The sequence below is a fragment of the Pholis gunnellus genome (genome assembly GCF_910591455.1).
Source record: "Pholis gunnellus genome assembly, chromosome: 18".
Lineage (NCBI taxonomy): Eukaryota > Metazoa > Chordata > Actinopteri > Perciformes > Pholidae > Pholis > Pholis gunnellus.
The window spans coordinates 6,670,817-6,697,298 of record NC_136545.1 but is presented as its reverse complement, the minus strand read 5'-3'; the positions used below and the strand labels follow the sequence as shown (position 1 = coordinate 6,697,298).

Here is a 26,482-nt window from a genome sequence, read left to right as displayed (position 1 = left end):
TGGCGTTCTACAGAAAGCGAGGGGCGTGTCTTACAATCTAACGACCAATCAAGAAGCGGATGGGACGGTCAAAGCCGCTCGTGCTGCTGCGGATGGGCGGGGCCGCGTTCAGGGGCTGTGTGCAGTCAGAGGGTGAGAAAGCAGAGCGAGAGGAGAGAGGAAAAAAATAGACGGTAGGGATGTGTGTGAGCGTGCGGTGATCGGTGCTGCAGGTACAGTCGGAGCCGGAATCAGGTTTTACAGCCGCACCAGACCGCGGCATAGCGCCTCAGAGCCGGCCTCTCTCCTCTTCATCCCCTCCAAACAAACCTCCGCAATGTCTGGCGGAGGAGAGCTACGCGTCCTCCGCCAAGAGCCCGGGCAAGAGAGCCCGAGGATGCCGGCCTGGAAGCTAGAGATCTTGGAGAGGAGGAAGGCGAAGGGCGGCGGGTCTGGAGGAGCCGGTGCCGCGGAGACAAGCCCCACCGGCGCGGGCTCGCAGCGGCTTAACGGCGAGCAGACGGGAAATGTGAACGGCAGCAGCAGCAGCAGCGGTAGCGGTAGCGGTGGACCCAAAAGAGACAGCGGACCGAGCGGCGGGTCCGGGCGAAGCTACACCATCACCACCGCCAGTCAACACTTCGCGTACAACAAAGAGCCGCGGCCGACGGACGCGGAGAGGACGACACCGAGGGAGGACGATAGACGTGAGAACCTGGTGCTGCAGGAAAGTCTGGGCCCGCTGGATGAGAACCCCTTCATCAAGCTGGAGAAGGAGCGGAGGAGGCGACTGGACCGAGACAACGCCACTCGTCCGGTCCAGCACATCCTGGAGCTGTATGGCAGCGTACCCGGTATACGGACTATCCGCGCCGAGAACATTATCATAATTGAGTCGGACCCGGATTACTTTCCGGAAGCTGGAGCGATAAAAACCGGGTCCAAATGGCAGCAAAACGGCGTCAGTAGTTACAGCTCCCTGAACGACCTCCTGGACCGGAGAGGGAGTGCTGTCACTGAGATAAGAGCCAGGGAAGTGGTGATTTATGACACCACGATAAGCAAGAGCGAGGAGAACTTGAGCACCTTGGGCCGCCCTGATCATGAGGCCCCATCATATGAGACGGGTGAGGGTCAAGGCAGGGTTAGCCGGATGCTGCAGAAGTTTGACAGCAACTATGGGAAGCTGCAGAAGAAGTCCCGCAGCACGGAGAACCTGCTGGACCTGGACTGTAGTGCCAGCAGCAGGCCACGACTCTGGGCCAAGCCACAGCCAGATCTGGTGCCAAAGGCCAGGCCAGGCCCGTCTGTCAGCAGCCCGGGCAGCAGCCAGCCATCGTCGCCTGTCTTCCCGAGTCCTTCGTCTTCCAAACCAAAGCCACAGCCTTCTGTCTCCGAGCTTGGCAGCCCCCCTCAGCCCGTGTCTTCCTACCGTCAGCGTAGTGAAAGCCAAGGTGCGGCTGTCAGCCCCGGGGATGAGCCAGACAGGGGGCAAACCAAGCTCATCAGAGAGAGAGACTGGGAGGGCTCTGTGGGGCCACCCAAATCCAAGGTGCCATGCTCCCCAGAGACCCGCCGAGTACGTGCCGAGTCCCCCACCAGCCCCATGTTGTTCAAGGTGTCCCGCTCCTCATCTGACTTTGAGATCCGTCCCTCTATAAAGCCGGACCTCACCCGAATTCCTGACGGGGACACCCAGGCACGGGCCCTCGCGAACCTGCGCCTGCAGTCCCGTAACTCCTTCACAGTGATCCCCAAACGCCGTCCTGCTGCCTCATCTGCAACAGGCAGCCCAGCACCGTCCAGCCCCGTCAAGTCGTCCCCTTCCCACAGAGTGGCAGAGGTGCCCACGCCAGGAGTGCCAACCACCCACACCCCCATGCCCACCTTGATGCCCTCGAAGAGGAATGATGAGAAACTGCCGGAGGAGAAGGAGGTCAAGAGGTCGGTGAGGGTATCAAAGCCTGAACCATCTCCTCCTGTTGCCACAAGTCCTGCGCCTCCTCCGACCTCAGAACCTCGGTCTCCATCTCCCTCTCTTACCCCAGCTCCCTACTCTCCACCTGACCCGTCTTCACCCCCCGCTTCTCCGGCTGTCCCGTCTTCACCGTCCTTCTCTCCGGTTCCCTCGGACTCTCCAGCCCCGTCCCCCGTCCCCTCTGCCCCGTCCCCGGCTCCAGAACAACCCCCCGTGGATCAGCTGCCGGTAACAAACATAGACGACATTGAAGTGGAGCCCCAGCATCGCGCCCCTGCTCCCAGCCCCATGCAGAGGAGAAAGAACACCTTCACCGTGGTCCCTAAACGTCGGGGGGAGCCCGAGGGCCAGTCGAGCTCACCCGAGCCCCAGCAGCAGGAAGCCTCCAGCGAGGCCCCACCGGGGTCCACGCCCCCACAGGCCCCCTACGCACAGCTGGGCACCCTGCTGAAGAAACGCTACCCCGCTGCGGAGGAGATTGAGGTCGTCGGTGGGTACCTGTCCCTGGAGAAGTCCTGCCTCACCAAGACGGGCTCCATGGGCAAGAAGGTGAGAGCGAAACACTGAACCAACAATCTGTGGCTTTTTAAAAATGTTTCACACTCCGAGCATGAGGGGGGGACACACACAGAGTGCTGAGATTAGTTGATTGAGTGATTAGTCAAACCACTTTGCTTATCAACTGACGGAAGTCACTTATCTAGGAAAAAGGCCTAGCAGACAAAAACAAGTCATGTGAGGACATCACTTTATTCTTTTGTAATATTTTCATGAATCAAAAACACGAATTCACCAGTGATGATGATAACCGTTAATTGCGGCCCCCCCCTAATTGCTCCATCATTGTTCCTCGATGAACATAAACGCTGCAGCTCGCAGCAGGAATATTGTATACAACGTGTGCCGAATCTTCCCGGGCGGTTCGTGAAAGTTTCCTCTGATCTAAATTTAGTAGTCAAGCGTCACACGGGGAAGAAGCTCAGTTTGTGTTATCTCTGTTTGGTGTTTTTTTAAATCTCAGTGCATGTGCTTCTTTTGTTGTTCTGAATCCAAGCCAGTGCATTCCGCTCACCTGTGCTGTTTTTGTTTTTTCAAGCAGCATTTCCACCTCACGGTTAAATCCCTCCCAGTCTATAGTTTCCGTGAGTGCGTCTGCCACTCTGAATCTCCACGTCCCCATCACTTGACCTGCTCTCAGGGCCCTGACGCCTAAGTGGATTAAAAAGCGTGTGTTTACACAGCCACTCAGAGCGACACACGGCGCTCTTTCTCCTGGGCCTCGCCGCCCCACAAAGGCATGTTATTTGTCACAGAGCGCATTATTGGGTTAGGTGGCCCTCCAAGCCTATCGACTGAACATTCTCATCAAGGCTGTATTCAGTCCTCAGGATTTGCGGCGGTCTCTGACCTGTCCCAGTCTCTGAGGGACACACTTATTGGTTGTTTTTTAACGATTGAATTCATCTGTGCTTTTGCTTGGAGCTGAGCTATTCCCAGGCCTGCCTCTCAATCATAATTAAATGATAACAGGGTTTGTGTTTTTGGGGTGCGTTGCAGTTATCTCGCGATCATAATCAGATTGCCTGGCGAAGGTTCTCGCTGCAAATTGCTCCCGTTTTCATGTGTATTGGGGATTAATTAGATATCAGAGAATATTTCTAATTAATTAAAGGAGTTGCTGCAGGCTGCTTTCAGACTCTGCTGCGGATCGGCCCGAGCGGCGAACATTAGATCCAAAGATCTCGTCCCGTCTGTGTCTTGAACCTCTTAAGATAACACATTATTAGGATCATTGCGGCGGTTCAGTCGCTCGGGGTGTGGAGCTACAGCATCCTGGGTTTAAGTCCCGCCTAATACAGGCGCATGTCAGCCCTCACCCTCCCTCTCAGCCTACTGTACTCTGTCCTCGGAAGAGGAAACGTTTAATGCATTCAGTTACAACGCAGCCCTGCCCTTTGCGCTTCACAAAGCAACGCACCACCTCCTGATGCAGAATGTTTGAAGCCTTTTGGCAGCCCTTCAATCTAGGCCGGTGTCTCAGCCATGTTGGCCCCGCGGTCTTGTTTCCTTCACCTGTTCTGCTGTAATCCTCTGCTCTCCTAGTAAATCCAACTGCTAAAGCCTGTTTTATATTTCTCAAAGTAAGGTATCGGTAAAGCTTCGGTATCCGGACTGAAATCAGCTGTCATATTGGCAGTTGTATGGAAACTTTTCAAACGATGCCCGGCCTCAGTACTCAGTAGACACTCAAACCGCCCATAGTCTTTAGTGCTGCACCATTACTTTAGATGGGAATTTGTAGATGATTTCCTCCACAGTTTCTTTGTAATTCTGCATGTTTGGCATCAATAGAAGCTCTACAGTCCTGTGGGTTTGAGTGATGCTTGCCCGCAGATCATGACTTTATAAAGACGTATATTTGGGCTGCTGACTTGTTGTGTGAGTAAGCCTCAACCTAGTGCGTGTGTTTTCATTGCGTGCACATGACATGCATGCAGACTACCAGTGACCATGAGACATGAGCTCATCCGGTCTTTTGTCCTTGTCGCTCACAGAGCCAAACACTTTCTCCTTTTGTTGTCCGTCCACTCTTCTCGGTCAGATTTTTTTCTTTTCTTTCTTCCTTTTTCTTCTTTTCTGGGCAGGGCTGCGCAGCCAATTACAAAAGCATCGAGGCTCGGCCCGGGCCTGTATAATTTGTGCGGAATTTTTGTCCAGCGCCGCTTCTGTGTGAGAGCAGCCTCCGAGACTGTCCTCGGCTCAGCGCTCTGGTCTGGGATCAGGTTCTTTTTCCAGCAAACCCAAAACCTTTGCCTTTGCCTTTTTTTTTATATTTCTTTTACGAGGAACTTGGCTAAAAAGGAATGTTCCATTATGCACGTCAGTACTTAAGAATCAAACCAGATCATCAACTCTTCCTCTAGATTTTCCAAAAACATTTCACCCCCATCCATCGCACCCTCTTGCTGCATGTGGGTGCTGAACGCTGGACCACATCCAGCACACAGTCTCATATACTCGCGTCTCTATCACACCACAAGCATCACTCTGCTTTGTGTTGTTCCCCCTCCACCCATAGTGCACTGCTTTATTCCTGTGCGCTGGTGGTTAATAAGGTTTGTCCCCCTGGCTTCCAGCTTCCTGTGATCTCCTCCTCTCTATTGGGGAAGGAATTGTGGAAGAGCTATGTAGGTCAAGTGCAGCTTCTTGTACCGCAACACTCCCCCATTTGCATAAAATCGACTCTGGCTTTCTGGTGAAATACACAGACCAGGATTGACTCGCTTTTCTCCCGCAGTTTGATTGGAGCGGGCTGTTCCTGACTTGAGCAATATTCTTTTTTTAATTTCCTTGCGGTGGAAGACACCCCTCCATCAAGGAGAGATTGAGCTGGCAACAAGACACGGGAGGGCGGTGGAGTGGTTTGTTTTTGAAGTCTCTGCTCCCTCTGACCGGTTATTATGGGAAAAGGGAGGCGGACCCATGTGTTTGTCAGCACATCAACCAGAGAGAGAGAGAGAGAGAGGATTTTAGGAGCTCACCCGCCTTTTTTCCAGTGTTCGTAGTTTCTGTGTATTCACACAGACGAACCGCTCGGATGACTAATTGTTTAAACTTAGGGCTGGGCGATATGGTCAAAATCTTCTATCACAATATAGGTCATTTCATATAACGATAACAATATATATATATATCACAATAGTTCTTCTGGTGTTAAACAGTCTATGTGAAATAACCACACGGCAAAGCCATTTAATACGTGACAAATGAGAAGCACGGAGTATTTTCTCATTTTATTAAGAGCTTCAGTGCAAAATAAACAACAGATGGAAAGAATAAATACATATTTCCAGCTGTGTGTTAACATACCATGCACACAATCAGATTTTCGGAGGATTTTGAGTTAGTATGTGCTTGTTATTATCAATTTAGACGACGTCATTGCGTGTCAGGATATCTCAACGGATGATTCCATCACGGTACGATTCCACTGAGCGCTAATGGTCAGGGTTTGGTGAAGAGGATTGTGTGTCAATCTGTTGTTTCCTCCCAGTCCAATGCTATTAAAGGATTCCATTAAGGCCGCCCCATCTATCGAATGTGTAGCCTGCCTGAAGCCATGCGATAGGGCTGTGGGAGTGCGTAGTAGGGATCCACTGTCCTAAGTGCTGAGTAAACGATGTTTATGATCATAAAATATCCTTTGGTAACGCATATGCGCTTCAGTAGGTGGGTGCAGGCATGTTCCCAGAAAGTGAGTCCAGTTGCACTTTTCTCTTTTTGGCTTTTGAGCCCTTTATGACATCAGAGAAGATGCAGTTAAGACAGTCACTGGAGTCCAATTATTTTCCTCATGATGCTCCATGTGGCACGGGTGATGCACAATGACAGTCACCCAAACTCTCCAATCACTGAGTTACCTGACAATTCATACAGCTTCACGTTTACTCCTGTTGGTTTGTCTGCAGTAAGTCAGGTGTGAAAGCAACAACAGCACTATTACTCTGCTTAGATTCACTCAAATCCCGGCTGCCAGACAACACTGAATCTAAAAGGATTGTCCAAAGGCATTTATTAGTTTCTGACTCTGAAAAAGTGGGAAAAACAGAAAAATCTCTAGATCTCTTTAACCAAATCGCACACATTTAGGCTATTCTGTGTGGTCTTCTTTAACTATAATGTAACATTTGTAAATGTCCGTTCTCTGTTCGCAACTGCCTTTTTTTAAGACACGTAACGGCTACAAAATTCACGAGAGGGGTATTTACTGGCGTATTTCATACCGTAGAACAAAAAGGTTAAAATCTCGAAAGTGCAAAAAAAGGCTGACCCATTTCCAAGTTTGACGACTCATTCCTGCAGCGCTCTGTAACTATAGTACCAAGTACATATTGACAGTATGTATTGATTCCATGACGCAACAATGAAGTCACAAGCTAGCGTGAACAGCTGCTTTAAGAGAAAGTTACATAAGTCGTATCAAAGTCCTGTTTTTGCAGCATTGAGTACATTCCTCAGCTGTGCATGAATGTGAAGGACATAATCTTCCACTGTGTTTTCATGGTGGTTAAATGGCATACATGCATGCATGCTAAAAATACCCAAAGCTAAATGGCTAAAAGCTCCCTGTAACACAGGAAGGCCAATGAAAGGGCAAACTCCTACATTTACATTGTGCGCCAGGGCTACAGGTGTGAAAGTCCATTGTGTTTAATTATTTACTACCCAGTAGACATTCCCTATCTCTCCTCCCTTATACTTCCTGAAAACCTACCGCCACACCCACTAGCTTTAAAAGAAGAAATCATTTCAAAATAAAAGCCTGCTGCCCCTTCTCATGCATGTTTTTTTTTTCCTTTATTGAGGCTGAGCTCGAGCGATTCAGATTAGGAGTGTGTTGAAGTTAAAACTCACTGTTTAGAAACCAAGAGAAAAGCCTTGGGACGGTGCATTTTTAAAGAGTAACTGTGTCCGTAACTTAACACTAAAATACCTCATTTACACATCCAGCGTCAGCTGTCCTTTTTGCAGTCTGTTTCTGGCTTCCTGATGAATGAGTCAATGTTTCTTTGTTTTGGTTTCCAGCAGCTCCAGAGAAAAGTGCGTGTCTCTCCACTATGTTCATCAGCTACTCGCTATCCTTGTCTGTCTGACGTCTGGTGCTGGCTATGTAGTTTAAAGTGGATTTATTAGAGCTGTTGCGACTGCAAATGAAGTTGGCGAGAGACTAAGAGACTGATACTGAGAGCTGATTACATTACATTCATTAAGCTGATGCTTTTATCCAAAGCGACTTACAATAAGTGAATTCAAACTAAACTGCAAGAATCACGCAAGTCCATCGGTTTGTACAGTTGTGACTTAGTAGAGTGGTTGCTGGGCCCTCCTCCTCGTAGTGAGGGGGCAGCGATTGGCAGTAGCAGAGAGTAGTGGACAGGCTGGGGTGTAGGATGGACCTGAGCCCTTCACAGCATGATGAACAAGGACCAGTGTCTTGAACTGGATTCAAGCAGCCACCAGTGCAGAGTGTGGAGGAGCGGTGTGGTGTTTGGAAGGTGATAATTCTCTTCTTCAAGCGTCCCCTTTCACATTACAGACAGTTAATTGATCCGTAGGTAATGAAAATACATCAATTAGGGCAGCTTTAAATTCAGTTTTTGAAGTCTGAAACTGTTGCAGTTTCTCCGCGTGTACCGTTCTTCTTATAAGAAACTAAACTACGTTAACTGGCGGCGGATCTTCTGATGATGGTTTGAAGGTAAAGGTGCTTTCATTTTGATTTGGAGAGAGGCGCTAGTTCTCTTTTTACGACTGTCACTGGTGGTGCAAATATGGTTTCCGTTTTGACAAGCTCGTCATTTCTTCCGAGGGCTCTGTGGCTGCAGGATGTGGACACACACACACACACACACACACACACACACACACACACACACACACACACACACACACACACACACACACACACACACACACACACACACACACACACACACACACACACACACAGATGCTCCACCGTGCCTAATTTCTGGCCCGTACGTATACACACTTGCAGGTTTCCCACACAGGCCTCAGGCCCATGCGAGCCGGCAAAGTCAGTGTAATTAGAATTCAGCCAGCAAAGCCCCACTATCGTAGTCATGTTTAATTCAGTGTGTTTGTCCACGTGTGTGTGTGTGTCTTTTAGAGTGCATGAGTAAGAAGATGAAGAGACTAAAAGCGGAGGACGTTAACAGAAGGGGCTTTTTGAAAGTTTATAAAAAGAAGCAGAGTGGGCGAGTGACAGAGGCAGGTAGAAACCACCGACTTTTCATAGCTGTAGCGTGTCTTTCTCCACCATCGGCTGTGACATGCACATTCACTGGATCAATTAGTTTGGCTGTCTTGATAGTTGAAAGGTAAACATCTTTGGTAAGGCCTTTGATGACTGAACAGTACATCCAGTTCTCCTGTTCTCCATCTCAAATGCAAAGCGCTGCCTGCAATCTTGGGCCGTATGTGGGGCTTTTTGTGCGTAATGTAAATGTTATTCAAATCCATGGAGGCTGTGTGATATCTACAGGACCCGACTGTTTTCGTGGTGAACAGGTCCTCGTGCCAGGCCTGAGATGTGCGGCGTCAGCGTGTACATTTGTTGTTTTGTTGGTGTGAATCATTGACGTTAATGATTTGTTGTCCTGTTTACATGATCAAAAGCTGTCTGTCTGACTGCCGCAGTTCTCTCTCTCTCTTTCTCTGTCGCTTTCTCTCTCTCTCTCTTTCTCTGTCTCTCTGACCGTCTGCCTCTACTTCCACTCTCCCGTTTCCCTTTGTCACATATCCATGGCGCCTGTCGCCAGGGCAACACGAGTCGCGGCCATTCTATCCTGTCATTAGGATTCCAGGATAAGGACACACACTCTCTGCTTCTCACACACACACACACACACGCACACACACGCCGTTACGTCAGTGCTGATGTCGTAGATTTTGTAATTGGTGGATAGGCAGTTGCCACGAGGAGCGTTTTGAGTGGACGGAGAGCAGCGTCACAGTGAAACCTCCTCTAATAAAGATGTTTGAATGGCATGTTCTGTAATCATGTGTGTGTCTGTGGGAGGAGACCCAAACAGCCCTCTGATGTTTGGGAGAGGACTGGTGTGTTTTCATGAGGCCCAGTGCGAAGCCACGGTCAGTTATTTCAGTGCAGGGTTGAAAAAGTCTATTTTCATTTGTTAACATACATGTACCATCTTGTATCGTGTGTGTGTGTGTGTGTGTGTGTGTGTGTATATATACATATTGTGTATATATACACGCTTTTTTTAACCCATAACAACAAAACTAGTCTGCAGCCATGTGACTCTTCAAGGATATACTTTAGCCAACCAGCGCTAACTAAGCTAAGTGTTAATGCTAGCCTGCTGGCATGCTTGCTGATATCTATCAGGTAATGTTCACCATCTGATAATTCGTACTAAACACAAAATACACCCGGCCAAAGAGATGGATCCGCCTGATCGACTCTGCCGTCTTGAGCTGCTAGCAGGGCCGTGATGGTTTGTTCCTCATTCATCATCACTGTGTTTACACTATTTATACCAAACTCCTAGAAAATATGTTGTTTACCTCCTTTAAGAGGAAGCAGAGAAGTAGTTTGCATACAGAACATTGCTGCTTTATTGTTGCAACATTTGGACTTCCTGCTGCGTTTGTCCTCAATGTGCACATTACCCTGCACCTTATTTGGTGTGTGACGTCTTTACCATGTGCTGCCGTGAAACCGTGTCGATCATTGACTCATATCTGACCCAAAGTTCACGGAAACGAAAGCCTTATCACCGCCTCAAATCCAATTGCCTGGAAAGCCATTCACCACCAGTTCAACTAAGGACCAATGGTAGACACACCCATTGGCTCCTCTTCACTTCCTGAAGGTTACAAAATAAGTGATAAGTAGACAAACCATTATATTAACAATGAGGTTCCGATCCAACATGGATCATATCGACCCCAGAGAATATCCTTGATCCTGATCCAGCGCGGGACACCACCCTGTCCTTTTGTCCTGACACTTTCATTCCACAGTCCAGAAGTTATCTTTTCTGTATTTAACGCCCTAAAGGCCCCCGCCATGACAGTGTGTGGACGGCTGACGGGTTTCGATCTCCACCCTGCTGGTATCACCTTACATATGCAACGTGTGCAGACGCATCATTCTTATCAGCAGAACGTTCTTAGATGGGACAACATGTTGTTTAGACGGCTCCACGGGTCAAGTTCTTTTTGGGAAATGTGTCTCCTCTCCCACCCTTTTCTTATCGGTCTGATAATCCAACCCTGGTAGCGCAGGGAGACCTAAAACTCCCCACAAAGGGCACACTATTACAGCAGTGACTCACACGGTCTTGAGACACGGCAGAGTAAACACAGATTTTTCACATTTTTTTCTTGCCGCCACCAGCCACCTACACTCGAGAACGAGCTCCCACAGTTGTATCAGTGTGCCGATCGTCGACGGTTGTAGCACTTGGAGCACATCCACGTAAACACTGAGCCGATTTAACCTAATGCGCGATGGGAAGTCTGACGGCACCTACACAAGAGCCTGTACGTTTGTGACCTGAATCCACTGCCTGGATCACGGCTACAGGGTGGGTTTTTTTTCCAGTAGGTGTGCACTGACCTTTCGCTGGTTTCGGGTCACCGACAGCCTGAAGGTCTGATATTTGGGTTGGAGCTGGACACTGCAGGATTCAATCTCTGCATAAGTTATTTTGTTTTCTGTTTCTGTTGGCAGCTGTTGGTGCCTTTTTCAGTAATTTGCTCATAATTACTGTAAAGAATGTGCTTGAAGGTGTGAGCGCTGGGTTACACCAACAGTTGCTAATGATTTCAAACCAATCTGGGCTCCGTTTCGGTCTGGAAGGGCTTCGTTCCTCTTACATGCAGCAGGAGAGGCTTGTGTTCCTGTAGTGTCGGGGCACAGAGGAGTTATCATGACCGTTAATGGCACATTTTACGGTGCTGTAAGTTGCTGTTGCAGCGTCGCACAAGTAAAGCCTAGTTGTGGTGATGTGTTGTTGTGTTCTGGGACGGTGCGTCTCACAGAGGTGAACTTATTTCCATCCACGTGTGTCTGGATGAAAATAGTTTGGGTTTCAGGTTGATTCTGTTATTCAAATGTCTCTGACGAGCGTTCTCTTACTGTTCTGCCACCATAGACCAGACGAGAGAAGAGAGACGTCTGTTGTTACCACGTATTCTGAGCATTTAGCTCAACAAGTGCTTAGCGGTTTGTTTTGCTTGTTTGTTTTTTGCCCTTTCAGCTTACCTACAGGCTGCCTAACCTTATTGGTGAAGGTCGTTGGGGATGAAAGGTATACCTGCAGACATTACTCAGGGCTGACAAAGCCTGTGTACTTTTTTACTACTATGCTTTTCAGGTTAATTAAATCATTTTAATCTTTTATTTCATCTACTTGCCTGAAATACTTCTGCAAGGCACCTCTGACGAAGCTACTCGAGCTATGCTAAGCTAGGCTACACACGTCTTGTGTCTCTCTGGAACACACGGAGGTGAAACTGATACCGACAAAGCAAACTGTCACGTGCAACCCAACGAGTCTGAATATTCTTTTCCTCTTATTTTACTGGCGCGGCTGTAACAAGTTGTTTGGCGGAAGAGTTTCTATTCATGTCTTAAAGGTAGGTCACGATAAAAACATTTTTTTTTTGTTAAAAAGGAGCAGAATATATTCTCCATCCGATCGTTAATGCTGCAGCCATCACTTTGTCTCCCCAAAGCGAGGCCCTCTGGTTCACACTAGTTATCCCAATTTACCAGCACAGTGGAGAGGTGCGCCGCATGCTTTGTTTGAGTCCATGTCGGCTTTATTATCCCTCTGTTGTGCAGCTGCAGTTAAACTCCTCAGCCGGTTCATTGTGGTGCCGTTCTAATATTATCTACCAGGCTGGAGATTAGCTCTAATCACCTGGCCGGTCTCCTCCGAGCAGGCACACAACATCCTTTTTAAAGGACTTTTAACGTGCAGCGTTAGGCACCCGTCCTGTGGCAGAAATGTTTTGAAACACTCAGGTTGTTGCATGCACCAGGTGCATTCAATGAGCAGGTGCACAACCAATACCGACACGGCCGTCCAACACCACGCCCCGGTGCCACCTGGCCCCGCTGAGATGGATGTGGAATCGCTTTTTGATGAGATGCTCGCCCAGTGAGACGCACACCGTGTAAACACAGACGCTCGCATGCTGCTGCTACACCCTCCGTTGTCAGCTTGCACTATTGTGTCACAGCTCCACTGCGACCAAGCGGCTTTGGAGTCCAACCCCATCAGCACTGTAGGGGAGCTCGCCCGTGTGTGTGTGTGTGTGTGTGTGTGTTCATTCAGTAGGAACCAATTTTCGCCAAACGAGGACACGCCATGCAGCGTGGCCTGGAAAACATTCCTGGCACTGCTCCCATCTGGCCTATTGGCCGCGACACATTCATGAAGACATAATCTCTCTTCTTCCTCTCTCCCTCACTTCTTCCTTTGTCTGTCCTTCCCCACGTCCCCCTTTTGTGCCTCATACAAAACATGCAAACAACAACAAAACAGAGCTGATGACATTTTTTGGGGGGGAAAGGAACCTGTGGGGTAAATATGATTTGCTCAGCTCGGCGTCTTCCCTCATCTGACTTCTTGGTCTGGTGGTGTTGAGGCTGCTGCTGCTGCTGCTGCTGCTGATGCACCAGCTGCTCCAGACTCTGCAGACAACCGCAGTCCTAACCAGTCCGTTTTATTTTGTATTCAGCTTCAAAGCCCCCTCTTGTTTTGTTTTTTCAGCACAAGCAACAAAAAAAACCCACAGAGCGAAAATGATTCTACTAGCTTCCTGAACAGTTTCATTGTGTCCTATAGTCATACTTGCAAGAGCCTATTTTAAATACTGTTCATATTGGACGACTTGCTACTTTAAATGACCTGTTTTAATAATAATAATAAACTAATAATAGCCTGCTATCGCAATGCATTGTCTACAAAACATAGTGTGTTTCTATAGGTTAAGGTCACCTCCTGAACAAGATTTTCTTAGTACTGTTAAAGTTATATTAACGCTGGCTGACACAAAGCAACAGCCTCGTACACACACACACACACACACACACACACACACACATCCTGAGCTTCACAGTCAGTCTTTGATGGTATAAAATAAAACCAATGAGTCAGTTGTTGGTGGCCTGTTAATGCCGCAGCGTCCCGCCTGAGCTCCCCGCGGTGAATAAGGAGGACAGCAGGGCCCAGTCGGGCCCCTATTGGCCCCCGTCCCACAGCCTGAGGACAGAAGACGAATCACTTCTGCCTCCGTGATGCAGGCTTTTATCACTGAGATGAAAAAGACCCACAGCTGAAGCTCAGCCATGAGCAGCAGCAGGCTGGGTTGTATAACGATCACAGTTCTGTTGCCCCCCCCCCCCCCCCCCCTCCCCCCACATTTTTTTAATGCTCCTCTTTCTTCACCTCCAAATTGGATCAATGCTGCTGCTAAAGCAGCTGAAACGTAAAGTCAGAGAGAGGACACGGGCCGAGGCACCGCGGTGAAGTCTCATGCGAGGAGAGCGCCGCTAGACCAGACGAGGAAAGAAAAGTGATAGACAGTGAAAGAGGAAGCGAGCCCAGCGGCTAGCCTGATTTATTGATGGACTCGCTTTTGGCATCCAGAGACTTCCTCTAAGACAGGATGCCAGTTTAGCAAGCAAAGGCTTTTCATGGTGTAAGAGTGAACACAGGAACCCAAAAAAAAATGCTAAAAATAGGGGACGCCTGGGACTGAGTGCCCTGTTTAAAGACGGGAACATAGTGTCAATATATATTTATACACAGCATTTGATTTGTTTTGTGGATTGTGCCGTTGCTGTGGCTGAATGCTAACGTAGAAACGTAGTCTAGGAGGAAGAGATGCTGTTGCTTTGTTGACAATCAACGAGCAGAAGATGTGGATAGTATTTTTTTTTTTAAATACCTTACCATGAAACCTAAAGAAACCTTGAGTCAGAAATACAAAACAACTGATGCGGCTGAACACTGTGGGTCAAAACCCCAGAAATCACACACTCCACGTTAAAGTACTTCTCATTAGGTGACATAAGTGAGTAATTGGTTGAAAGGTTGCGGTTGTAAGAGCTCCATTGTTTAGTTGGCAGGGTTCGCAGGCTGTCCTCTGAACCCTCGTCCTACTCCACGCTGCCTCCTCAAGTTTCAACTTATTTATTGTGCACAACAGTTAAAGTGAAGCAGTCGTTGTTGGCAATGAAATATCTTGGATCCCTCCCATAATGCTTATTAAATATGTATGAAAAGAAAATCATGCAAGTAATAAAAAAAAAAAAAAAGGAATCTGAGACATGGAATAGTTCAAAGTTAACATATAGGAATAAAATATATCTTATGTTAAATATAAATACAAAGTGAGCACCAATGTGAAAGCAAAAGGATGCAACCTCCTCACTGCTAACATTGTCTCAATAGATGTGATCACTCCTCCACTGTGATCAGCTCTAATCCGACATCAAACCACCATTAGGAAGGAGGAGACAAGTGGAAAACATTTTTTCTGACGTGATACCCGAAATGTTTCAGCCAGTTTAAAGAGAGAAATCTGTGATTGATTAAAGGTGGTGTCCCGTAGATCCTTGTAATGAATATATAGACTCTCCCTACAGCCCCAATCAGCCGTGTGTGGACCCTTGTTCTTAATGTATAGTCCTGAACCGAAGTACCCTCGTCCTGAATCTTTTGGCCCTCGTCCTTAGTCTACAGACTTTTCTTCATCTATAGACTCTCCTCCTGAATCTATAGACCCTCGTCTGGAATCTGTAGACTCTCCACCATCTAAAGACTCTTGTTTTAATCCATCGGCCTGAACCTGAAGACCCTGATGTAGAGTCTGTATACCCTTGTCTCTAATCTATTCCTGTGTGCTGAACCTAAAGACCCTTGTCCATAGTAGTCCATGTTGACTTCCTGTCAGCTGATGTCATTCACATACACTGCAACTGGAAATAAAATGGGACACATTCAGAATGTGAAATGGTCTATATATTGTATAGGTGAGTGTTTCGACTTAGACCTGTTTTATAATAAAAAAGACATAAAAATTATACTTTTTACTACATGGGAACTTTAACATCTATAGACCTTTTGTCCTAAATAAACCATCGTCCTGAGACTCCAAACCTTTATTCAGTCATCATATCAGAATTGTATGCTTTGTAAGGTAAATATGTTCAAAATACTACTTCATCCTTCCTTTTTTGATTTAATGGGAATACATTGTATCGTGTGTAATATAATAAAGTTTTGTGTCATACAACAGAAGAGTCAAAACACATCAAGTTGATTTTGCATAATAAGTAAGAAAATGATTCAATATATTCAAAAGTTGTTTACAGGTAGGCATTGTCTCAGTAGATAACAATGGTGACGAGATTTGAACAATACATTTGTTCAATTCCCACGTTGTTGAGTAAGAAACCTTGCGCTTCCACGTCTTTAGGACACAAACACTCCTCCAGTGTGTGGACCCGGACTGGTCTTGAGTCGGGGGGTGACGTTGCTGGCTCATGGCCTTGTGACGGAGATTAGGGCAGATTTAGATCAGGGCCTGCAGAGTAGATGGAGCCAGGTACAACACGTTAAGAGCAGTCAGCAGACATGGACAAACATGCTGTTGTATGTATGTATGTATGTATGTATGTGCAAATCGGCTGTCACGCCTCCATGACGACTCTGGGGTAATAATAAAAACCCTTTTAGAGTTCAGAAGACATAAATGGTAACTTGGTAGAAACCATCTGTGGTCAGATTTGTAACTGACAAAGAGATGGAGGAGTTCTAATGATAAAAGTGTTTTTCCTTTTCGTAAGGTGCTTAAATAAAGTTGACAAAAAAAATCAGAACAGAGGAAAACACCTATTATATATAGACAGTAATCATCACTTTTTCTAAAAACTGACAGATGTTGATTGCTCAAAATGTCAAAACTGAATTGAATTCCCTCTGAATGCACAGGACAGTAACTCAAACGATATGGAAGTGTACTCGTAGCAGTAACCCGTCCCGCTCTTCCTCTGAAGGGACGAGGCGTCTCCTCGGAGAACACGTGCCAGTCCGTGCGCTCGCTGACCGCTTAAAACCGCCGAAGCCAACCGGCGGCAGAGTTGCCATTCATGTTGGATTACAAAGTGCGAGGGCCCGTCTCACCCCACGGATCCGTGTTCGCGGACCACTGAAGCATTGCCAAAGCAGACAAGTCCTGCAGCGAACGCCCCGAGACGATCAATCACGGGCCCCGGGCTCCTGCGAGGCTGCCACCTGTCCCGCTCAAAAGGACGCGTAAAGTACAGCGCGCTCTAAACAAACTGCAGCCGGCTCTCCAAGAATCCCAATTAAAGGCTCTGCTGAATAAGTTATGAGGTAGTATGTCGGGTGTTGAGCTAAACTGGCATTGCTGCAGTGTGAGCAGAGGGCTGAGTCCCGTGATGGTGTTCAATATAGAAGGTTTACAGAGCAATAAGGAAGTAATAAGTAGTTAATGTTTACTGTGCTCGTAAAATGCCTAGAGGGGGGATGTCAGTCTTGTTTTAAAAACTTGCTTTGAAATGTGAAGGTTTCTAATGCCTGTAAAGTTTAACTATTTCAGGATGGATTCTCTGTTTTTATTATAGTGCCCCCCCCAAATACCAAAACACGGAGCTGAGAGGGCATTTTGGGATTTACTGTAAGGGCACTTAAACACATTTGTGGTTTTAATAAAATAACGCATTAGGTCCATTGGTTGCTGCAGACCTTTTATGCAGTTGTTGCGTTGGTTGTTGACATTACTCACGCTGACTTCAGGGAAGCAGGAGGGTTTTGAGGTCAGCTACACTTTGCTGCCTTTTTGAAGTGTTTTTTTCTTTTTTTACTCTTCGGACATTTTTATCCTGCTTTTTGACTTTTGAGGGTCGAAATCGAAAGCTGATTTGGATCGATTTAGAGATGAAAACGTGCTTGTATATGGGTATGTACATATAGTTGTACTGAATGTACAACTGAGCACATGCCAGCTGCTGGTGACGACCATGAGAAGTGGTTGAAAGCCCTGGGAAATGCCAGCAAATGGACCTTGAATTAAGATTATTTCGTTTCACTATACCAAGTTTGGGGATTTGAGGGCATCATTTTCAGTTAACTATCACTGTTTACGCTGTGGTTAGATTCGGGGGGTCAAATCTTGCTTGTGGAGTCCCCAAAAAAAATCCTTGAGCCGGCCCCGTGTAAACTGACCAAAGTGGCTGAGGTGTGAACAGTGGCCTTCTGGGGAAAAATCAATCTTGTGACATTTTCTTATTGTCTCCTTTTCTTATTTTCCAGCAAGCAACATAAAAAACACAGTAACAGGCACCGGCCCAAATGCAGTTTGGCTGGTGACTGGTGTTGTTTTCTTTATCGTGTTGTCAGTAAAGTGAAAATAAAATATGGAGGCAGTGGAAATCAGTGCCACCATACAACACAAATGGGGAAAAAAAAAAAAAGGGAAAAATATTGCCAAATCACAGCACTTATTCTCATTGTTATGTCTCTGTCTGTGTCTTTTGCAGCTCAAGATCTCCTTCAATGAGTCGAGTCTCCAGAGTACGTACGAGTATCCGTCGGAGAGCAGCGCGTGGGACAGCGAGGACGAGGACGAGGAGGAGAAACCAGACGGGAAGGTGGCGGACGAACAGCCGAGCATGGTGGGACGCATCCACATCCCTCGACCCGGTTTCACCGGCTCGCTCACCCACTCGAACAACAGCAACGGTGAGACGACATGAAATGTGACGAAGTGCAGGAACACGGTCAAGTTTGATGTTTTTTGTGGTGAACATCTGGGTTAGATATTTCCTGCCGATTATTCATGGCCCCCAAAGGATGATCCCTAAAGATTTTCTTGGCCCTCTGACCGTTATTTTTAAACAAAAATCTAAATTTCTATTTGTCCAACACTCAAGTCTACAACAAGGTACCTTGAAATCGAATGGCCTGGTGTCTCTTTACTGTCACTGCTGACAGTCATGGTCCCCAGAGGGTGAATCCTGTATTATGTGATGGCTGGTGACCCTCTGAATCTGTCAACCATTAGGTCAAAATTCCTTGTCGTTATACACGAAAATCTAACTTTGTTGGCATAATATCTATACTACTATACTATTTAGTATGCCAGAAAAATATTTAGTATGTCTCAATACATAATATGTCAAATGCCAGGATGTCCTACTGCATCCGGTCGCATTTTGCAGTATGCAATTCAGCATCCCTTTCTGGATATTCTGACTCACAATCCTCTGCGTATCTATGAGTTCAAGGTGCAATGTTATGACGAAGTATTATTAACACTTTGCATTCTTATGATGAGCTGTTGATGACCAAATAAAAAGACTAGTGAGGCAGTAAAAAGTTATTTTTGCTGCCGATGACACCACTCCTAAATTGTTTACCGTCCGATACGTGAGCAAGATCTTGGAAGACGGGAGCAGGGATGGTGTTTTACTTTATTATTTTATTTCTCTCAGTTTACATACAGCAGCCTATCCTTAAACACCTGCTTTGTAAAGCTGTTGACATATAACTTAAGCTGAGGTTGAGTCACAAGGGCTTCTGGAGCCTATAGTTCTGCGGTAATTCAAAGCTCCAGTGTCTTTTCCCCACTCTGTGTGCAAAGAAAATGCACATAAAACTGCTGTTTTTCCCTTCTTAAAGCTGATGCACAATGCTTGGCATGAGACTAAACATGAAGGGCCTGTGTTATGAATAATATGGATTTGGCTGTAAAATATAGAATATCGTATGACAAAGACCTTTCTATGTCATCTCAAAACTACAAAGTTGTCTGATCAGGTCCCTGCTTCATTACTACAACATTACTACCCTCATGCGGATGGTAGAAGTGCGACAGAGACAGACAGCGTTACGCGTGATGACAGAGACCTCTAGTGGACACATTGTGCATCACATTAAACTAAATGTGTTTGTAGCAGTCCCTCATTCTTTGGTACTTCTCACCATTTTTCCTCAATTCGTTTTCGATGAACGTCACGGTTCCCCCGAGTTGATTGGAGGGTTATTCAGATCGCCTGTTTGGCAGAGTGTGTGGACGGGCGACTGATTAAGAATTAAGAGCAGCTTGGTGCTTTTAGAGACGTCTTTACTGTCTTAACTTTAATGAATGAGGGGGATTGTCTTCTGAATCGTGGCTGAAATGAATATTAAAGAACACCTTTCCACTAGGTTACCTGCTTCAGGGCAGAACTTGGTGCTAATTGTGTTTGTACTTGCCTCATGATAACCTAAAGCCAGCAGGCTGAGTAGTATCTCATAAATCATACAAGGTACCAACGCATCAGTGTACCGGATTTAAGATTGAAATTAATTAAGTTTTGTGGCAACGACACAAAAAGCTTCTTTACATTTGAGTGATGCATCATGTTCTATTGTCCGCAGACCTTTCCAGCTACATTCCCAAGCACTCGGTGGACTTCAGCGCCTGGCAGGAGCACAAACATGAAGAGAGCGTCTACCAGGAGGACGCCACTTCCCAACAGACGCAGATGAGCGAGGAGGTTATGGTGAGAGAGAGAACTCCTGCACTCATCAAACCGTTAACGCCGTCTCTGTTTTTAGAGTCCCATCTGGTGTTTTTGTTTTGGGGCGGTGGGGCAACACGTTTTCCTTGCATCATGGATGGTTTATTAATTATGGATTGTGTCTTTCAGTGTGCGGTTTTATGTCGTAAACTCAGGTCTTAGTGGTGTAGCTTTTGTGGTGCAGTGTGCTCCGGCAGACTATCAGAATATGGTTTCATTTTGTAATATTTTAAAATGATTTTCTACTCCCACTTTGGTCGACACTATTAACAAATCAAAAGAGACAAAGATCAGTGTAGTTCACACCTGTAGGTGGGTTCATTTGGTCCGCACCAGGGTTTGATTGACAGCTTTCACTCCAGCCCAAACAAACCTGAGTTTGGTTTATCTGAACCAAACAGGTCAGGTGTGAAAGAGTAAGTGGAGCACATAAATCATAAAAGTTTGGATGATAATTGCCAAAAAACACAAAAAGGAAGGGAGGGGGGGGAAAGAGGTCTGCTTCATGACATTAGCTCTCAAGTTGAATTTCCAACATTTGAACGTGTTCTTTTCTCCTCAGCTCACACCGGCAGACAGCTCGTCCCTGTCCGACTACAGCAGCGAGCCGGCCCTTTACTTCTGATCCGTCGGACCGATCAGCTGTACAGTAGCATCACACCTGTGGGACCAGCCTGCAGCCGGAGCCCGGCGGGGTCCGCCACTCCTGGGCCTGTACTGCCTCCAGCTCTACACTCCAGCCGTCTCTAAGCACATCTTCCTGATCAGACAGGAACTGTAGTGTTTTTTTTGTTTTTTTTTATTCCTTTGTTGTTGTTTTTTCGCTGATCTCCTGCCACGGAACCGCCACACGCCACGTTATCAACCGCATATGGGAGCAGATGAGCTGTTTCGATTCCCACCTTCTTTTTTGACCTGAAGCGGCACATCCAAAAGCAGCTGGACTGTGTTTTCCCCCCAACGATCCCCGGACAGTTGATCTGTCTGCCTCCCTCCTCATCCTCGCTAAACTAAAACACAGGACAGGATCAAGTGGATTGTCAGAAAATCCAGAGAGACGTCCGCCGTCCCCTCCAGACTCTGGAAGAAGTTCACTGGCTTCACGTACCCCCCCCCCCCCTTTCCCCCTGATTCTCTGCTTCCAAGTCTCCTTGCTTCGGGTTTGTTGGAGAGACGTTGACAAGCGGAGGAGCTTAAAAAAAAGCGAGTGACCAAACTCCTCACAAAGAACAGGAAGCCGCCAGTGCCCACGTGTAGGAAACGCCACGGTGACAGAGTTCAGTGTTAGCATGGAAACATGTCAGTAGGACGTGGAGGACGCGTCTGCTTGTGTAGATCGCCGGCACACTCAAACACACAAGAAAATGGTGAAAGGGTGCCACAAATGTAGTTTATTTTTTGTCTTTTTTTTTTTGTACCTGCATGTTTTGATTTGAGCCATCAGCTCGGTTGGTTCTCTTTTACTGTAAAGCTCCTGTATGCCTTTTTTTTGTGTTATTTTTGTATGTTTTCTGGCAAACTTCTGCTGTAACAAAGCTGCTGGAAGTTCAGTATGAAGAGCCTCAACAGCAAGCGAACTTCAACACACACTCCCCTTCTTTTGTGGCGAGGGAGGGAGGGAGGGGGGGAGGGAGGGGGGGGATATGCAGCCAAGGGAAGATTTCTGTCGGTCGGCAATTTCTGATTACACGCTTGGAAAAAAGTGACCTTGGCCAATAACGTCTGTACGTCCGTATCGCTGGTGACGAAAGGAAACCATCGCACTGTAGACTGGTTCTGTAGATCCTCTCTCAAAAGCTGTTCGACCTTCTGACACCTTTTTTGTTCTTTTTCTGGCTTCTCGTGTATTTATTCCTGCTTAAAGTTGAAGTTTTGCATGTCTGAGACCTGCTCGTGTACAAAAAAAAACAAAACAATTTTGTAAAGACAAAGTTGCTGGTGCGGAAGGACGTTTTTGTTATTGTTGTTGTTCTTCCAGTCGGACCTCATGTACTTTGACATTCCACGGAGAAAAAAAAAAAAACAGCCGGTCCATCGAAGTAATGAACGCAACAGCGGCTCTATGATCATTCTCAATGTGGCACGTTTGTAAGAGCGAATGCAAGACTGTGTGTGTGTGTGTGTGTGTGTGTGTTGGGAGAATATGTAATGATTTTTTTTTTTTTTTTTTAATTAAGATTGTTTTATATACAAGAATGCACCAAGTTTCCAGATGATTTTTTCTTTGTTTTTTTAAACTCATGATGCCAAGTGATTAAAAGTGTTGCTGTAACGGCCTCACATTCATTCTCTACACGCCCTTCAGCCAGTATTGTTGTACAGTTTCTCAGAAGTACTTCTGTCCTTTTTGTTTCATTTCTCCAATCAAGATGAAATGTGCCGAGTCCTCAAAGGTTGGGTTTTGCTGTTGGGGGACGAGGCGTTTTTGTCTTTTTGTTGGTCCGGAGTCTTGGATGTTAAATGTCTTCGCACCCGTCTTGCTTTTATCTTTGTGAAGGAACAGAGCGGGCGACAGAGGACACGTGCACTTAAAACAGCAAGACGTCTAGTTGAAGGCTTTTGTTTTGTTCTAAATGAATGAATGGCATTGTGGGACAGAACTCTGCAGCTGTACATGATGAACGCACTGCCGATGAACGCCACGTTGTTGTTTTTTTTGTTACTCTTTGCCACAGCCTTGCATCAAAAGTCTTACGATTGTCAGGCCTTGTCGCTGTGACCACAATCCCACACAGGACCAGCACTTCATCTTTGTCCTCAAGTTCCCCCCGAAACTTCCTCCTTCTGCTGAGTCGTGGTTATTAACCAGTTGAGCTCAGATGTCGCTTTCAAGCGCCACACCAGTGGTTTTGCATGTTTGAGCCCATTTAGTACAATTCACATATACTTTACCGCTACCTATTTTGCAAACCGTGCTACTGTGGTTAAGAAATTTGAATGTATTTTTTTTTTTTTTTACCCATTCCAGGTGTCCGTTGGTTTCCACCCGATTTCATGTGTTATGAAAATTCACCAGAAGACTGTTGCTTGTCTTGTGTTTAGTCATCACAAGAGAACTTCAGGTCCCTTAATAATAGGCTGGGTATCATTTCTATAAACAGTGATCCTTGTCTTGAAACCTTTCAGAGAAAGAACTACACTCCACTATTGATGTTCAATATCCAGCCCTGTAAAGTGCAGAGCAGCCTTTTTAAATGAATCTACATTATAATGTAATGGTAACTAATGTACCTGACAATATTCAATGCAGACGGGATTCATGGTGATGGATCACACAACTCAACACAGTTGACAGATACATTTTCATACCACGAGGAAATGAATGGAAACCAACGGCTGCTTGAAACGGCGGGAAAAAAAACCCAGTCAGGAAGAATGTGAAGTACATGTGATTTGTGATTAAGAAGCTCAAAGTCCACCCAAACACACTGGTAGGAGTCTTTAAGTTGACTTTGACCTTCAATGACCAAAGCAGGACGTCTACTCTTTGTGGGGAATCTTAAGCTCTGTCTTTGTGTGACCTGAAGGACCAAAAAGACAGCAGCGAGACCGTTTCTGGTGGCCGGTAGTGGGACACTCGACTTGACTTCTGAAGTGTACGCGCGGCCTCTCACCGCAGCGCTTCCCGTTGCAAAGCGAGCGGTTTGTGTTGTACACACTGTGGTAGAAGCTCCATCTTGTTCCTTTTACCCTCCCTCCCCTGTCTGTAAATCTACATCGCAGCAGATGTGCTTACTGTAAAGTTATCGTCAATGACTTGGGCAAATAAAACAAAAACGAAGTGATGTCATACTTGTACAAATGAAAGCTCAATAAATAGACTTGAACAAATGTAAATACTGTCTACGTGTCATGTGTCCACCCGGGTTGTCTTAGACACAACACAGTGTGTATTCTTCAAATATACTATGTCAAAAAAAGGAAGAATCCTGGGAGTGATAAGAAACACATTTATTAGTTTCAGTAACTTACAATGAATCAGTCAAACATATTACAATTGGTCCGGAGTGGAGTATAAACTGTTAAAAGTGCAGAGTCAAGTGTTGCTGTTGTGGTCAGAAGGAGAGTTCAGCGAGCTGTCATTGCCATCAGCGGTCCTTCCTCCGGGGCTCTGTGGCTTTACTGAGGTTTCCTGCCTCCTGCTTCAGGACGCTCAGCAGAGACTGGGAACTCTCCAAGATCTATAGGGGGGGGGGGGAATCTAATTAAATATACTGCAGATAAAAAAGTAGAAGCAAAAACATGACTGTATACACTGTAAAGGCAATTTAAAAAAGGGAACCCGGCCCTGCTGACTGCCTTGTTGTTCTTTAATAAGAGCAGCTTCAGAGCGGCTGTTTGTGGTGATTAGTGGGAGTTCTGCATCAGTTAGTGGGAAGTGCCCGTGTGACATGAATCTGCTGCTGCAGCAGGACATCATGACGGTGCGTCACCAAAAACAAGCAATGCCAACAGAGTCAGTTCATTAGGCTGTTGACCATAAACATGGTGAAATGTGCAGATTGAATATGAATTTGAGAGTGTTGGAACGCAATTAACTATTTTCATGGATGATTCATCGGATTATTTTCTCCGTAATGCCAGAAGATGTTTTTTAAAGCTCATCTCAGCTGCTCAGAGGTCCCAACTTGCTTTTTCCCGACAAAAAAAATAAAATATTTAATTCACAATAATATTAACCAGCCATATCCAATGGAAACAAAGTAACTTTTAAAGACCATATTTCCCGTAATTTCAAAATGTGCATTTTATAAGGATTGAAATATATCTGTTGATTTTTTTTCTTTTTTTTTACTTGATGACACTGAAAGATAAGAGATTCTAAAATTGTCCAAAAAGGTTGCATGGCCCACAATGGACATGTATCAGTGTTGCTCAACAATAACAATCATTTAGACAGTCAACACACACACACACACACCTTGGTGTATGCAGCCTCGGTCTCTGCGATGGTTCGGTCGAAAGTGGCGCGGGCGGCGAGTCTTTGAGCCAGGCTCTCGTTGACTCTGCTCAGCTTCTCTGAGAGGACGCGGATGTCGTGCTGCAGCCGGTCCTTCTCCTCTTCCTCCTGCTTGATCTGACTGTTCAACTCCTCCCGCTTGGAGCACAGGTCCTCGATACCTGACGGAGTCAAAAAGGTTCATTACACCGGAGCCTCGCTGGGTCAAGCTTTAGGCCAGTGACGGATGACTCTTCGATGCTTTCCTCTGTAGACTGAATGTCTTTGAGGTTTTGGATTGTTGGGAAATTGTGTTTTAGTACAATTACATAAGAAAATAGTTATAGCACATTGTAAAAAGAAAACGTGTTATTAGTGTCAAAATCTCAGGTAATAATCAAATGACTTTAGTTTACAATAAATGCTGCAGAGTATCTGAATTAATTCTTAAACAGGTATTTAACTACATATCATTTTTGGGGCAGGTTTAAACATTTCTGACCATTATTAATAAATAATTCAACCTTCAAATGAGGTCTGGCAGACTAGAAACAGGTAAACCAGCATCTGATAGGGACATATTTTTTTATATTGTTCATGGATCTTTATCAGAAACTAAAAACACTTTGACTGTACATTTGTTAGTTTAGGGATGAGCCAACCAATGTGTTAAACTTACTCCAAGTATTTCAAAGTGATAGCTGGTAGCCCTCAGCTGCACTGTTGTGTTGTGCAATGCGTTAACAGCTGATCTCCAGATGATACATCATAATCTGTAGAGGTTCATCAGATCGTGCACTATTATCCTGCACGTTGTTGGTCTAATATTAAAGTCTGCACACCCCGTCGCCGAAACTGTCACCTGCGGTTAACGTTAATCCTCTCAGCATCACACTTGTTTTCATTCATCAACAGAATTAGAGAGTGACAAGATAAATGAGTAACTTACATTTGACCAGTTCATTGTTGTAGGTCTGCAGAGCAGCAGCTTGCTGGGTCATGTTGGATCTGAAATAACCGCCGAACTATAATCTTCCACCGCGGCTTAAGCGAGTTAACTAACTGTTTATCTGAACTCCTGCGGTCGGGGCTAGCTTGTGATTCGTCTCATTAAGCTAAGCGCGCCACGGCTGAGGCATGTATCCGAACATACAGATGTCTTTCCACATAAAAGTGTTTTGAACTAACGCCAAGGACCCGTACGAGGGTGGTTTCCCGGGACAACTGAATCAAAGATATTACCGGATACGACACGGATGTGCCGACCGTTCTTCTTCGTCTTCTTTTATCTTAGCTGCTACAGACCTAATGTACTGCGCTGGCGCCCTCTTCTGGCCATTGTATGTACTATAAGACAAGGCGACGCAATTTTATTTCAAGTACTCAGATATTTTACTGAAGAAAAAGTACAAATACCGCAATGTGGATA

General features: G+C 46.0%; 2 protein-coding genes across 2 annotated transcripts; one reads left to right on the top strand and one right to left on the bottom strand.

Annotated features, from left to right (window-relative positions):
• Positions 1-316: 316 nt before the first annotated feature.
• On the top strand, positions 317-20,833 carry tprn (taperin; the record flags this gene model as incomplete). Its single annotated transcript, XM_079179226.1, has 4 exons — positions 317-2,506; positions 18,090-18,291; positions 19,972-20,096; positions 20,677-20,833. 4 exons carry the CDS (start codon positions 317-319, stop codon positions 20,737-20,739), a joined length of 2,580 nt encoding a protein of 859 aa, XP_079035352.1. The 3' UTR covers positions 20,740-20,833.
• Positions 20,834-24,100: 3,267 nt separating this feature from the next.
• On the bottom strand, positions 24,101-26,281 carry ssna1 (Sjogren syndrome nuclear autoantigen 1). The gene is made up of 3 exons (XM_079179241.1): positions 26,003-26,281; positions 25,036-25,235; positions 24,101-24,295 (listed from the first exon to the last, which is right to left on the bottom strand). Exons 1-3 carry the CDS (start codon positions 26,052-26,054, stop codon positions 24,203-24,205), a joined length of 345 nt encoding a protein of 114 aa, XP_079035367.1. The 5' UTR covers positions 26,055-26,281; the 3' UTR covers positions 24,101-24,202.
• Positions 26,282-26,482: the final 201 nt, after the last annotated feature.